General features: G+C 40.7%; 2 protein-coding genes across 4 annotated transcripts in view; one reads left to right on the forward strand and one right to left on the reverse strand.

The window, feature by feature from the left end:
- Nucleotides 1-8208, forward strand: part of chrm2a (cholinergic receptor, muscarinic 2a) — a 68994-nt gene extending 60786 nt beyond the window's left edge. For both annotated transcript variants that reach the window (XM_018680908.2, XM_018680909.2), the window contains exon 3: nucleotides 67-8208. In XM_018680908.2, the coding sequence (XP_018536424.1) occupies nucleotides 108-1616 (1509 nt within the window). In that variant the 5' untranslated portion in view covers nucleotides 67-107 and the 3' untranslated portion in view covers nucleotides 1617-8208. The remainder of the gene's footprint in view (nucleotides 1-66) is intronic.
- A 539-nt stretch (nucleotides 8209-8747) lies between these two features.
- Nucleotides 8748-15130, reverse strand: part of ptn (pleiotrophin) — a 46892-nt gene continuing 40509 nt past the window's right edge. For both annotated transcript variants that reach the window (XM_051077648.1, XM_018680910.2), the window contains exon 5: nucleotides 8748-9640. In XM_051077648.1, the coding sequence (XP_050933605.1) occupies nucleotides 9585-9640 (56 nt within the window). In that variant the 3' untranslated portion in view covers nucleotides 8748-9584. The remainder of the gene's footprint in view (nucleotides 9641-15130) is intronic.

Below are 15130 nucleotides of genomic sequence, written 5' to 3' on the forward strand. Positions count from 1 at the left end.
GCTGATGCTTACACAGTCATCTTTTGCACCTCATTACAAATCTTCTCTTTTTGTTCTCTCTCATAGGTTCCATCTGAGTAGGAGGTGGCAACAAAAGACCAAATGCCATGGATGTATTCAATTTCACCTACTGGAATGCCTCTGAAGGCAATGACACTGAAACTGTGGAAGAGAGTGAAAGCGCCTACAAGACTGTGGAGGTGGTGTTCATCGTGTTGGTGGCCGGTTCCCTCAGTTTGGTCACAGTAATTGGAAATATCCTGGTCATGCTTTCCATCAAAGTTAATAGGAACTTACAAACTGTCAACAACTATTTTTTGTTCAGCCTTGCATGTGCTGACCTTATTATTGGATTGTGCTCTATGAACTTGTACACAGTCTATATAGTTATAGGCTACTGGCCCCTGGGGCCGGTGGTGTGCGACCTGTGGTTAGCCTTGGACTATGTTGTCAGCAATGCATCTGTCATGAATCTTCTCATCATAAGCTTTGACAGATATTTCTGTGTCACCAAGCCCCTCAGCTATCCTGTAAAAAGGACCACCAAGATGGCAGGAATGATGATTGCTGCAGCCTGGGTCCTGTCTTTCATCCTCTGGGCACCTGCCATTCTCTTCTGGCAGTTCATCGTCGGTGGGCGGACGGTGCCTGAGAAGGAGTGCTACATCCAGTTCTTCTCTAATGCTGCCGTCACTTTTGGCACCGCCATCGCCGCCTTTTACCTGCCCGTCATCATCATGATTCAGCTCTACTGGCAGATCTCCAGAGCGAGCAAGAGCCGTGTGAAGAAGGACAACCACAAGCCATCAGGGGCCATCCCAGAACCCCTGTCACCTGGCCAGAGGAGGAACAACACACCAAAACCCAACAACAACAATGTACCGGGGGAGGAAGCGGGGAATTCCCAGAACCAGAATGCTGATGATGGAGCCAACCAGCATGATGGAAAACTGCAAAATGGTAAAGGACCTTCCTCAAACACTGCAGAGGGAGAAAATGAAGGCGATGATGTGGCAAGGGAGAACTGTGCTGCCGGAGAAGAGAAAGAGAGCTCCAATGACTCAACATCCGGCAGTGTGGCTGCCTCCAACCAAAAGGAAGAGGAGGCAGTGCCGTCCACAGCCAACTCCAGCGTTGAGACAAGTCAGCCGCTCCCACGCCAGCGAGCCAAGGCCGGTGGTTCCAAGCTGACCTGCATCAAGATCAAGACGAAATCGCCAAAGGGTGACTGCTACACACCATCCAATGCCACCGTTGAGATCGTCCCAGCCTCGGAGCGGCAGAACCACGTGGCGCGGAAGATCGTGAAGATGACCAAGCAGCCTCCCAACAAGAAGAAGAAAGCGGCTCCATCACGGGAGAAAAAAGTGACCCGCACCATAATGGCCATCCTGGTAGCTTTTGTAGCCACCTGGACTCCTTACAATGTGATGGTGCTTATTAACACCTTCTGCTCCAGCTGCATCCCCAACACAGTGTGGACGATCGGTTACTGGTTGTGCTACATCAACAGCACCATCAACCCGGCCTGCTACGCTCTGTGCAATGTCACGTTTAAAAAGACATTCAAACATCTTCTCCTCTGCCAATATAAAAATATTAGGTCGGCCAGATAAATATGGGCCACTAGAGCCGAAGTATGAGTTGCCTGTATGTGTATGTGTGTGTGTATGTGTGTATGAGCGTGCCATTCATGTACACGTGTGTGTGTGTGTGTGTGTTTGTCTATGAAAGAGGTTTGTGAGCATGATAAAGTCTGCAAGAGTATATTGAAAATTACTTTCCATCATTTTATCATTAGTTTTCCAGTTTCTCTCTCAATAACCGGTTGTAGCACTCTACACAAATTCAACTGATGCCAGTTGCATTGAGAGGTGTTGTGCAAAAGCAGCGTAGATAAGGAGGATTGTGAAAGATTCAGTGTTGGAGTTCTAAGTTGGAAAAAAAAAGAGGGTGTGTAAAGCAGAGAGCACTTGGGAGTGACACTGAGCTGATAAAAAATGAAAAAGATAAAGAGTGGAGGAAGATCTACGCTGTACAAAAACAAGAAAACTTCAAATGGGAAAATAGGGCTGACTGAATTTACAAACCTCAGAAGTTTGAAGTTCAGTGAAGATACCTGTAGATAACTGTACATATCAGTGTATACTCTATATTTTTGTGTGCACATGTGGGTGTGTGCTGGCTCGGAGTATGCATGCACACCCACGTGTGCCCCTCTGCCTGCCTTCTATCTGTCTGTCAGTGACCATCATCACGGCACTTCCAACCAGCAACATGTAGAATAAAGTGGGGCAGCTTGTCTAGATTGCTTTTGACATGGTCACATCAGGGCTGGAAGCTATCCCATCCACCAACGAGCCCCGGTGGGAATGAGTTATCATAAATACATAATAGATATATAAATATATTAAAGCAGCATTTGTCAACTTTGCCCACTGGTGGGACCAAGTGGTAGCCAGAAATAATTTCAAACTTACTTCTGCCGGTGGTGTTTAACCATGCACATGGTTAGGTTGTTATTACTCGAGCAGATTTTGAAATATCTATCTGCAAAATTCTGCCTTCACCCCAAAAACAACTGAGGTGAATGCTGTTAAGTTTGAACTCACAGCACTGAAAAATGACATCTAAAAAATTTAACAGCAGCTTGTCTTTCCACAGACCATGTCCTGGTTACATAAACCTCACTAAGAACATTTATTGGAATTTAAAAAGTATTTTTGAACATAAAATAGTAAGATTTTTCTTTTTAAAGTGCTTACAGGATGGTAATCCATATTGCGCCATAAGATAGAAAGATATTAATCTATAGGGAGGAGATGCAAATACCATTGGATGAGTTGGTGGCTTTCCCAATTTTGAGTGGAAGGTATATGATTACTCATTTTCATGGTGAGAGTTAGATGAGAAGATTGATACCACTCATGTTTATAAATATCAAGTTGGGGCCAGGCAGCAGCTAGCTTAGCATAAAGATTAGAAACTGAGGGAAACAACTAGCCTGGCTCCGTCAGAAGGTAAAAAATAAAAATAAAAAAAATACTCCACCTGCCATGAGACATGTTAATTTCTGAGATTTAATCTATACAAAAACTAAAGTGTAGAACCAACAAGTTGTAGATTTGCAATTTTGTTTTCTTTTTTTCGTGCTGGGAGCAGAACTTTCCTGAAGCTAACATGAGAAAGTGACTGCACCCAGCCAAGAAATAGTCCCTCACATAAAACCACGATTTGTTCTCACACAGGATTTTGTGCAGCATTGTTGTAGAAGAGAACTCACTGAATACAACCTGTCATGCATCATTACAGAGAATAACCAAAAAGTTACAAAACAACAGTTATGACTCAGTGTTTCGCAAGATTGTTCAGTGGCACCCTTTGATTTGCCAGCTGTTGTACCACATCCGTTCAGCTTCTACAACTGCTGTCGGGATGTCTGGTATTCATTTTATAGTTGCTATTAAGATATTTGTCATATGTACTGTTATATACTTTGAAGTCGTTCACCACTGCAAGGAACCCTCCTACTCAGTGAGAGAAACAGGTGGTTGGAGCTCAGAGCTGTGGCTTAATACTGTCTGTGGGAAGGCATAGTGTGACTTTTTGTTTCTTTTGGTGTGTGGGGATGAGTGGGAGACTTCTTTTGATCCTGTTGATTAGTGGATTGATGTCACAGCGTGCACTGTACTGTAGTGATGACTGTGAAGACCTCTGCGTGTGTGTGTGTGTGTGTGTGTGTGGGAGGGGTTGCTCTTGTGTAAGGCATGTGTGCGAGATACATGCTGATGTGTGTTTGTGCGCTCCAAGAGTGGAGTTTACTTCTGATCACAGGTTACTGCCTTGTGATTTAAATAAGGGCTATATCTGCATCTTTACGTGGTTTGTAAACCATCTTTTTTATTTTGAAAATTAACTTGTGAGTTAATTAATTCTATGAAAATAATCATATTCTTAGATTAAAAGTAATAAATAGCTGTGCTTATTTTAATGAAAAAAGAAATGAGAAAATATCAATTTACTGTAAGATATGTTCTGTGCATTCATGCATGTCATCCATCATTTCACACTATTAGACAATTCTGTTACATTAATGTATGCTCACCAGTTGGAGTGATTGAATATGCAGGAGCGTTTGCCATCAGGAGGTTGCCACAGTGGCTGGTAGGGGGGCTTTGCAAAGAATTATTCCTGCACCGAATAGCTCCTCAAGGCTGTCTCCTTAAAGAGAGATCTGGGACAGATCCTATAATGAAAACTCACCATGAGGCTGATCAGATTATGGGACGATGTGGAACACCTACATTTGAGATTAAAGATTGCCCATTACACGCTCAGCTTGTGCTTGCATGCATCACGCCCATGCCCCACTTAGTGCTCCACTCAGTCCTGATCTTGTTATAGTCTCTCCCTCATATGTGAGGTCATGAATGTAAAGTAAATATCACATGTTCATTCATCAGCGCGTTCTATAATTAATTCTTTGTCTCTCTTTGTCCTGCACTCATTCTAGCTTTCCTTCCTGCTCCATTATACATTTTACAGCTCATATACATGCCATATGCACAGGATAAACATCCTTGCACTTGCATTCAAATTCATTCATTCACATTTACATTTCTTTGCAGGCAAACTATGGTAAATGCTATATTACAATACCGGATATCCAGAAGCTCTGAACGCATTTTAATGTAGCTCTTTCATGTAGCTGTACAATTATTAGAAATATTCAGGTCCTGTACTCAAATTCAAGTTGCAATATCACTGTGTAGAAATGCTCTCTGCATTCATTATTTTCATTTAAAGGTGCTATATGTAAGTTTTTGCTATTGGTATATTAACGTTAGCATGAACGCTGCTTGACAAAGCTCCCCTACAGCCACAGATCACACAGAGATTTGTAAACTGACTTTGACATCAGGACTTATAGAAAGCCTGCATTACAAACTGTGAGCATGGACTGGCACTATTTTGTTGCATTATGGATGTTTTGTTTTATAGTCTAGGGACCATAAGCCAAGATATCATAGCATCAGTATTGGCCATTCTTTTTTAATCTGTCCCTTTTTAAGTCCCAAACATTTACACAACTGTACCCTGAAATAATTATTAAATTGATTACTTGATTGAAAATTAAATAATGAATTATTCCAAGAAATTACTTTTTTTTAAGCAAACATGCCAAAAATTAATTGGTCCCAGCTTCTCAAACAATATTTGTCACATTTTTCTGATTAATACATTGTAAACTGAATCTCTTTTGGATTTTGGACTGTTTTCAGACAAAACATAACGTGAAGATTTTAACTTCAGATGATACAGTTAATGGATATTAAGTACAATGCTTGTGTACTTTATTTCTTTCCATCACCGGTGCACATACATGGATGATCCATGTTTATCTATCCAAGCAGTTTCAGCAGGAACTAAGGCATCCATCCAAGTTCAGCATCCAACCATCCGTCACAGTGATAAGTGGAGCCATGTCTGTCTGACATCTGTCACACATCTTAGTAGTGGGTAAAGAGCCCTCCAGAATATCTGATTAATCTTTTGCTAAGCTGTCATTTGAGTGATACCAGCAGGCGAGTAAAGTGGCTCACAGCTCGAGTGGTGGTCCAGGGGTCCCGGTTTGAGCAGCTGCTTGGGTGTTTGATGGGAGGTGATGGCAGTTTATCACCTCCTGGAACGGGAAAAGGGGCGAGATGCATCTAAAAAAAACAAAAACAAAAGTGCTTACAGCGGTTATCTCCGCGCCGTGCACTTTAAACATCAGGAGCAAAGTTCCTGTAAACCATTTCTCTCTTTCCTTGCTCTTGTTGCCAAGTTGTCAAACAGATGAGAACAGAACAGCGTTCATGTATCATGTGTTTCTTTTGTATTGGAAACGGGGGAAGTGGGTGATATGAGAGAACATGGGGCTTATGATAGAATGAGAGCGCATCGTTCGGTGACAGTGGAAGAGAGTGGCTGTCATGCGTGCAAGGGAAAAAGTTGGCTGATAGCCCCCTAGGTGTACACTTTGTACATGTGAAACAGATAAGCTTGCCTTTTGTAGCGTGTGTGTGTGTGTGTGTGTGTGTGTGTGTGGTAGGGGTGGAGGGGTTAAGAGGGGTTGAGGAAAGATGGAGGATGGAAGAGGGGGGTCTGTCAGTGACAAAATCCAAAGCTAGAGGTTCATGCTGCGTGTGAACCATGTTTGGAGAAGTCACAGCCGTTCTGTGCGGGTCAGCCAAGGGTTTTGCTGCAGGAATTTGAGCATCCCAGACGAAATCCTGCTGCCTGGTGTAAACACAGTGTGATACGGCGCTGTTTACCGTCCCCCCAGCACTTTTATTGCATCTCATTCTCATATTGTGTCAATAGTTTCCACTGTTTCTTGCTTTGTGGTTATATGATAATAACATTAACATTTTACAGGTCAATTCAAACGCACATATGCTCACGTGGGGCACATATATTCCGATGTTCATCTGTCTAATACGACTACAATAAACACTGTCTCCATTGTAATCAACAGATCATAATGTGCCGTCAGAGCTAGCTGGGCTCCTCTTCATACGGCTTATGTCAAAGGGCTACACTCCTTTTACGGAGTACACATGACGTGACGTTTTTTCAGAAATCTTAAGGTTTCTCTGGTTTCACTCTTCTTGGGGCCATTGCTGAGAATAATCTCAACAATACTGTGCAGCCATGCAGAGGTGAAAGCGCAGCAGCTCGCGCATGCTGTGAGAATTTTTATCAGAGACAGAAAGTATATATCGCCAGATTGTACAGAGCAATTTGCAGTGCCTTAGCCAGAGTGAACAAATTGCTCTCCTAAAATCCCTGTTGTGTCTTTAGTGTGTCTGTGTTGAAAGTTGTAGATGGTGCTGCATTGTGATGCACAATAACAAGCATGTTATTCAGCCTTCCTACATTATCTTTCTTTCTTTTTTTTGTTAAAGATAGTGTTTCTCAGCTCTGAGCTCCCATTACTATAATTTCCATCTCACTGCCTGATCACAGAGGCAATGAAAGTTTGGACTGAACAATCTAAAATCATCTCAATACCTTTTGAAATAATTTATCAAACTGTACATTGTACAGTCACAGCAGTGACATGTTTCAGTACTATCCCGCAGGCACAGCAGGCTATTTTGGTCGATTTTCCATCCAATATGTGTGTGTAACTGGTGTGTGTGTGTGTGTGTGTGTGTGTTCACATTTGTCATATGGGAAATTCTGCTTTCCTGTGCAAACCCTGTGTGTCTGTCATTATATTGAGATCAGTGCTGTCATTTGTGCCTGTGTGTGTGTGTTTGTGAGTGTGTGTGGCTTGCTGTGTGGTGTTTTATTTTTTCCAAATGGCATCCTCAGCATGAAGACATCAGATTGGACAAAATATCATGGCACACATCAGGGAAGATGTGCACAGTGTGATTGCTTATTTCTCTGTCATCACTCCTTCCTCTTTAAACAGTCTTTCAATAGCAACAGGCTTCCAAAGACTCACTTAGACTCAGCTTTGCGTGTTACTGGAATATATATAAATACATTATATTGTACATTTTCTATCACATTTTATAAATCAGTTACTTTTATCATTGTACAAAGTACAAATGTATTATTTAAAAACTAGAATATGATCTGTGTACAGTCAGTTTTTTTGGTTTTGAAAATTAAAAATGTCTATTATATATGAATATTATGGATTATGAAAGAGAGTATGATTATAAAAACAAAGGGTATAAATAAATGTGCATTTCTGGAGGCATGATTTGCTAAGAATTGGATTCCTTGCCTTGCAAAACGAGCCACTGGATCCAAACTTTTAAAACTTCGGAACAGCGTTTCAGGGGACTTTAGGAGTGACTTTTGCAGCTGGGAAGGGGGGGGGGGCAAACCCGGAAGGAGGACAAAAGCTAAAACTAGTTTCAGTGTGAGCCAGAAGCCCAGAGGCAAAGGGCTTCATTGTGATTTCACCTGTAAATTTATGAGGCTTTACACTCACCGTGGGAAGAAGCTGGTTGTCTGTTGGACACACTTTATAACTTTTGCAATTTTAACATCCTGGGGGAAAGGTGTTTTTTTTTGTTGTTGTTTTTTTCTTGTGGAGCAACCAACATGTCAAGGGTTGAGTTCACTGACCTGATCTGAACTTTAAGGGGTCACAAATGTGGATTTAAGACAAAAAATTAAAAAAAAAAAAAAAAAAAAGAAAAATCAGTAGCCTGCTGCAAGTGTTAAATGTACATACAAGTGTTCATTTTTCATTTGCTTCTGTATGTAGATGTTCATTGTGTATTTCCTCACTGTGGCTTGTGGCTTCTCTTGCAATAGGAAAAATAAATTTAACAGTCTCTTGTTGGCATTGTATATATCTATATGATAATACATTATATGTAATTCGGATGCGGTACATTTGAAATGTACATACATGTGTTTAATAGCTACTATCTGAATGTTTCCCCCCACCCAAGAATCCCTCATCATTTATTCCCCCTCCCCGCTATGATACTCCCTGTACAGTAACAATAGTATTGATTTTTCCTTTTTATTGCATTCTTGATTATTTGTTCTGGACAATTAATCTGAGTGTTACTATCACTGGCCACCTATGACGCTGTAAGATGAACTGAATTACGTGGTTACATTGTGCCATATTCTCTCAGAATGAAATTCAAATAAAAATATATGAAATGTGTTTGAAATTTTTGGAGTTTTTTTTATTGACTGTGAGGAAAAAGAAGCACCTTAGGGGATCTTTTCTACCTTTTATTTTTTTGTACATTTTATTCATTTTTTTTATTTTTGGAGATGTAACAGGAAACAAAGGGGATGTTAAGTCCAACTGAGGACTACAATAGAGAGGACTTCACTTTTTACAGCCGGGAGCTGGGAGAGTAAAAATCAGTGGGTATAAATTGAGGTACAACAGAGCAGCAGAAGGAAAACAAAACTAAAAACAGCAACACTTTGCACACATGTAGAGTAGCTATTTCATGCAGCCTCCAGATAGAACTAGCTTATGTTTTGTTTGTTCTTATTGGAAATAAAAGAAAAATATTACACCACAGAGTGATAAGAGGGAAAGAGCTACAATTAACTTGAGCCACTTGAAAAATTGCAAATGCACAACTTCTTCTTTTGCTCAAATTAATTAAGTGAAGATGTTTAGAGCTTCACTTTTAGCAAACTGCTTCATTAAGTCAGGGCACGGACCGAAGAGTTTTCCAAATTAGAGTTAGGCAATGCAACTGTAAAAACAAATCCTATCCAATTTGTTCTTGAGAAAATAATCCTAGAAATAACATCATTAGGTGAGAACACTAGTAAACAAATCTCCATATTCATTATTTGTCCCTACCACTGAGTATTATATCTCCTACCGCGACATACGAGTTGTATCTTATCATGTGCTAAAAAGAAAAAAAAGTAAAACATGTTGTCACTAAAAGTCATATTTCCACTGGTTTTGTCAAACCTCTATTGGCTCCTACTGTCAACCTACAGGACATATAAAGAGGAACCGTGTTGAAATAGGGCAGTGGACATTCTTCCACCCTCTTCTTCCCTTCTCCCTGGGACAGACAACCTCATCAGTCCATTTGGGTGCGCTCTCGCTTCTTGCCTTCCTTCTTTTGCTTCTTTGCATCTGCAAGAACAGAAAAAGTGACAGAGTTACAACCCGCAGTGTTTACTTTTATATTTTCTCTGCTAGAGGTGGTCTCTTTTAAAATAAACAAATCCCATTGTCTCCATGAAGAACCTCTGCATGCCCCGCTTCAGATTGTAATAATCGGCCATATGAATTTTAATTATTTTAATTTTTTGTTGTTTTTTTTTTTCCCTGCCAGAGAGCAGGTTTAGTGCCATGACACTGAAGGCAGCCCATCGTCACACTCTCCTCCTGAGGATTGATTTGGTGGCCCGGTGTACGCCCCGTGAAAAAACGCTTTATCAACTTCCTGCAACAGTGGATTGGAACCTGGCAGCCATGACAGAAGCCACAGTCCACAGATTCCCTTTCTGCTTTGTGGCCTCTATGCTCTGGTGAACAGGAAGAGAGCACAACCTGTAGCGGATTGGCTAGCTAGCCTCTGGCTAGCTGTTTGTTGGACTGTCAGTCTGAAGGGATGTTTGTGTGTATCTGCTTGTCTGAGTGTGTGTGTCCGTCTCTCAGTCTGTCTTTGTATCTTTTTTATTCTCTAAACATATGTGTGCAGAGATTGGTCACACAACTAAACTGAAATAGGGCTTTTCATCCAAACACATTTTCAAATGTTACAGTAGGAAAAGCACAGGTGCAAATAATATCGTTCATCATGACTGAGTTTGTCGTATAACTTCCTGTCTACACTGAAAGTGTGATGTATGTGTTGTGCATGTTGACATCTGCTTTTTATGATTAAAGCCTAGTATAGTGAAAGAAAAAGAGAAACTGTCCTCCCCTGCAGTCTCACAGACATTGGCCAGAAGTGACAAATGGTGCTGTATTTGCATTTTTGTATTTTGTGTGTGTGGTTGCAGATATTGGTCATGTTGTGGGGACCAATTTACAGAGTCACATTATGGGGACTTGTCTTCTTTATAGGGACAAAAAGGAGGTCCCCATAATGTAATTTATGACGTTTTAAAGTGAAGACATGTTTGAAGGTTACGTTTAGGATAAGGTTAGATTAGGCAAGTAGCAGTGAGAGTAAGTCTCCAGGAAATGAATGTAAGACAATGTAAGGTTCCCTGAACTCACAGAAACAAGACTATGTGAGATCAGGGGACATGTGTGTGTGTATGTGTGTTGGTGAATAAAAGGATGCTCAGAGTTTTCTCAGAGTACATGATCATGTATTTTACCAAATATGTGCATCTGTTTGTATTTCTTAGACTCTTGGCTCTACTAATCTCTTACTGTAAATAGTTGCAAGCTTTTCCACTTATGACATGCTGAACAGAGATGTCAGCCTGGCTAATCCACACCCTTTTGTTTAGACCATGTGCATGATCTAAGCAAGTTCCTACTGTGCTTACTACTAAATTTAGATCCTCCCACATTGCTTTTGTTCAGGGTTCACAGCCAAACCTGTTTTATACAAATGGCAGACGTGTCAATTGTGAAATAAAAATCACCTTATACTTTCATATTGGTGTTTTTTTTAAGACTACAATGTAAGTCAAATAAAAATGAGAAAATTTGATTAATATGTCTGAAAAAGACAGTTATATGTTTTTAAAAAATCCTGGTATATTTTAAGAGAGATATAGTGCTGTAATATATGAAAAGACTGTCAATGCTTAATCCATTCATACAAAAATTAATTCAGGATTTATCTTGAAAGGATACCTCCAGAACTCGCAAATCCTCTAATGACATGCTGGCAAGCAGTTCTGAACAGCGACAAGGTATGCTTAGTCAATGAGATTTCAATTGAGTTTCTACTTTTTAACATTCTGAATGTGCTCTATGAGGAAATCTTCTTAGAAATCTGTTCTTGTCACCTCGGTTTCAAACTTCCACGGGCATTAAGATTTTGACACGCCAAGAGCTCTCACCCATGCAAATACAGAAATTGCTCTTCCATCCCATTTGTTTGCTTGTTTTCATTTGTTTTAATGTTTTCTCCTGTGCCCCCTCCCCCCTTTTTTTTGTTCTTGTCAAAATATTCTGCTCCCCAGGGAGAGATCTGAAGAAAAAGAATTCACTCCCCCCTCTGTCCTATCTGCTTGATATATTAGAAGGGGACTCTTGTACCACCCTGGAGTATTTTTCTGCTGCATTTTGCACATTACATGACATTGGTCACTCCTCCTCTTTGCCTCTGACATACTCTCATAATCAGACTGTTGCTGCCTTCTCCTGCTCAGATCTGCCCTGAGCCAAAACACTGTGATCACGTATTTGCTCAAAACTGAGTGAAGAGCAGAATCTGACTTTTTGACATTTATTCAGCCGTGCAATGTCACTGAGTTCATTTATTCAAGTATGACTATATATTTCCACTACTTTATACTTGACGTTTAAGAGTGAAACTATTTACTTATACTCTGCTCAATTTACGAGACCTATTGTTACTTTGCAGATTGCTACTTTGTAAAATGGTGCACTCCAGTCTTTTAAACTACACAGCAGTTCATAAAGTAGATAAAATTGGTATAATTTGGGCTTTTACACTTAAAATATATTCTAAAACTGCAGTGTAGCTGGAGAATCTAAAGGAGGTCATCATCACATGCTGACTATATTTTAGGTCTATATTTTAAGAAGCAAAAATCTGCTTAAAAAGGCATAAAATTAAGCTATAATACCTTAAGTATCTGTGACACAGTTTGGCTGACCAGCTGCAAACTTTAAGCCTTCTTTTCTTAACGTCATAGTTTCTGTTCATGGTTCTAAGTGTAATCGTAATAATCAATCTTGCTGTGAATGCATGCGTTTGATTTAAGAATCAGAACACCACCTGTCGGTCCGGCAAGAATCACAGAAACGAATTTGCTCCATACAAATTCAGAGATGCCAGATTTACCTGAACAAAGCCTTTTGTTTAACCTGAAATCAACTCTGGCATCCAAACACTCCCTCGTGCGCTCCTCACCCCTGTTTTGCTGAAAGAGAAGGCGGGGACCTTGAGGTTTCTACAGGCATTCATAATGTTTCATTTCTGTCACTCTTTGTTCTCTCTTTCGCTCCGCAGGGTCTGTGTTTCACCTGGGTTAGACAGCAAAGACACGCAACTCTGAATCTCAGATCACTCCCAAGGTGCCTCTTAGCATTGTCTCCTCCAGAATCTGCAAATGACAGATGCTACCTCCATCACAGCAGCCTGCTGCAGTCAGGGGAAACCTATCTCCCAAACCCATGGTGGCTGTTCAGAATTGCAGATTTGGCCGGGCAGATCTCTGCTCCCAGCCTGGGGTTAGATAGCCTCTTCTCTCTCCATCTCAGTCACTCCAAAACCAAATATTTCAGGTTTTTTTTTTTTTTTTTTTGTAAGCTCTCTGATCCTGCTGCTGTGGACTGTATCTCTGCCATCCCCTGAAACACACAGAAAAGCATACACAATTCCCCTTCTCCCTACACACCTCATTGTGCACAGCACCCCAGCCCCCCCCACACACACTGTTTCATTTTTTTATTTTTTTTGTTACCAGTAACCCCTCTGCTTCCCAGGGCTTATCTTCCAACTGGCAGACATGGGAAATCACACCTCGCTCAGATAGCAGGTCTCTCTTCCCAACTGCCTCCCTTCATCTCCACCACTGTCATCCTCGCTCTGCCTCTCTTTTGCCCTCAGCTCTCACACCTCTTAGACTGTCACTCTGCATCCTCGCATCTGGCCTTCATTAGAATTGATGCGCGCAGGTACGCCCGCGCCACACACACACACACAAACACCTTTTCACCTGCATGCTGTGCAAGAATTTTTATTTACATTTCTTAACGTGAAATGTTCATGATCTACATTGATTTCATACACATTTGCTTGCATGAGGAAACCGGGGAATAAATTAGAGAAGCAGAATGATCATAGTGTAATTTGTACCATGTGTGTGAGGGATATTCTTGAAAAAAAAAAAGAACTTAAAGAGTTTGCATGAGTCCGAAGATGTGCCAGGTTGAGTGAAATGGCCGTAGGTGTGAATGTGAGTGTGATGGACACTGATAGATTGGAGACCTGTCTACAGGGTACGGGTTCTTACTCTCACCCATTGCATTATGGGATAGGTTTCATCCCCCACAGCTCTGAACAGCATAAATCAGTGTGAATGGATGGATGGATACTACACAGGTCCTCTAAATTTGACAGGAAAATGTACTGTTTTTTATCAAGAGTAATAATGTCTAAACACATGTCATTATTGGGCCTTTCTGAAAATACGGATGCTGTTGTTTTTCAGTAAAGTAAATATTATTTGTCACACAAAATAAAATGAGTAAAATCAAGCAACATCTCTCAGCTATAAATCCACATACAGCTCCATATATTTAAACAGTGCATCCGGTACCATATATTTGAAAAGCACAGGAGGCAATCACAGATGGCAAGTACAGTAAAGCTCCCCGACGAACTTCCTGTCACGATGCATTAATGATGTGCTACCAAGTGAAAAATTTAACAGATTCCTCCTTTGAAAGTCAAATAGAGTTTGGCATGAAATCTTAAGACAAACAGCGGAGCAGACGCGTTACAGTCGGCAGCGCTGCAGACACAGACATCCTGTAGTAAAAGACTGTGTCTCACACATCGTCTTATTGTTATAGTTTGGGGGGCTTCATCTGACTATGGTGTGTTTGATGAAGTGACAGTAAGGTTAAGCAAACTCCATGTGCAAACCTTGTGTGCACACATGTCATCTGCTGAGCGTGATAAGGGCACAGTTTATGACCATTGGCAGCATTTCTGCACTCATTATAATCCTGTTTGGACAATGGGACAATCACACTGGGTCTATTACATCCTTGTTTACAAAATTAACAAAGGGCATTCACTCACTTGGAATGAATCGAGTGCTTTCTCCTCACCAGCTTTACACCCAATCTCTCTGAGCAGACGGTAATATATTCTCCATGCGTCCACATGGTTATTTAATATTCTCCCATTAATTCAAATCTTGTGTCAACTCAAGTTTTCTGATAACTGCCCATTTCCCAGGGAATGTGGGGAGAAGGAGCGATTAAAAAAAAGCTACCTGACCTCAGTATCTCTGACATGACTGAAAAAAGGTAAAAGCTTGTAATTACAGCTGAATAGTGAGTTAACCTATTCACCCCTGTTTAAACACTGTCACTCACTGCTTCAGTTTAGCACTTAAGTAGGTGGATTTCCATCCTGCTGATGGTGGGTTGAATATGAAAGTGAACTGTTGCCTGAGAGAATCATTTGCAAAGGTTTGTTGGATTTAACAAAGATACAATCAGTCTGAGATGCACCACGAGACAAGATAAATATCTACTGAACTTACACAGTAATTATCACAAAGACGACAGACACCTTGATGCATATGCTGATGGCAGTTTACGCTAATTAAAATGAAATTCAGTTTCTATTATTTCTGTTTCTGTGTTGATGTGTACAACGCAGATCACAAGATATGCAAGTTTGTCAGGAGGAAGACCAGCCTTTCAGTTTGAGAAACAGAGACACCCAAC

Source organism: Lates calcarifer, linkage group LG18 (genome assembly GCF_001640805.2).
Source record: "Lates calcarifer isolate ASB-BC8 linkage group LG18, TLL_Latcal_v3, whole genome shotgun sequence".
In the NCBI taxonomy this organism is placed as follows: domain Eukaryota; kingdom Metazoa; phylum Chordata; class Actinopteri; family Centropomidae; genus Lates; species Lates calcarifer.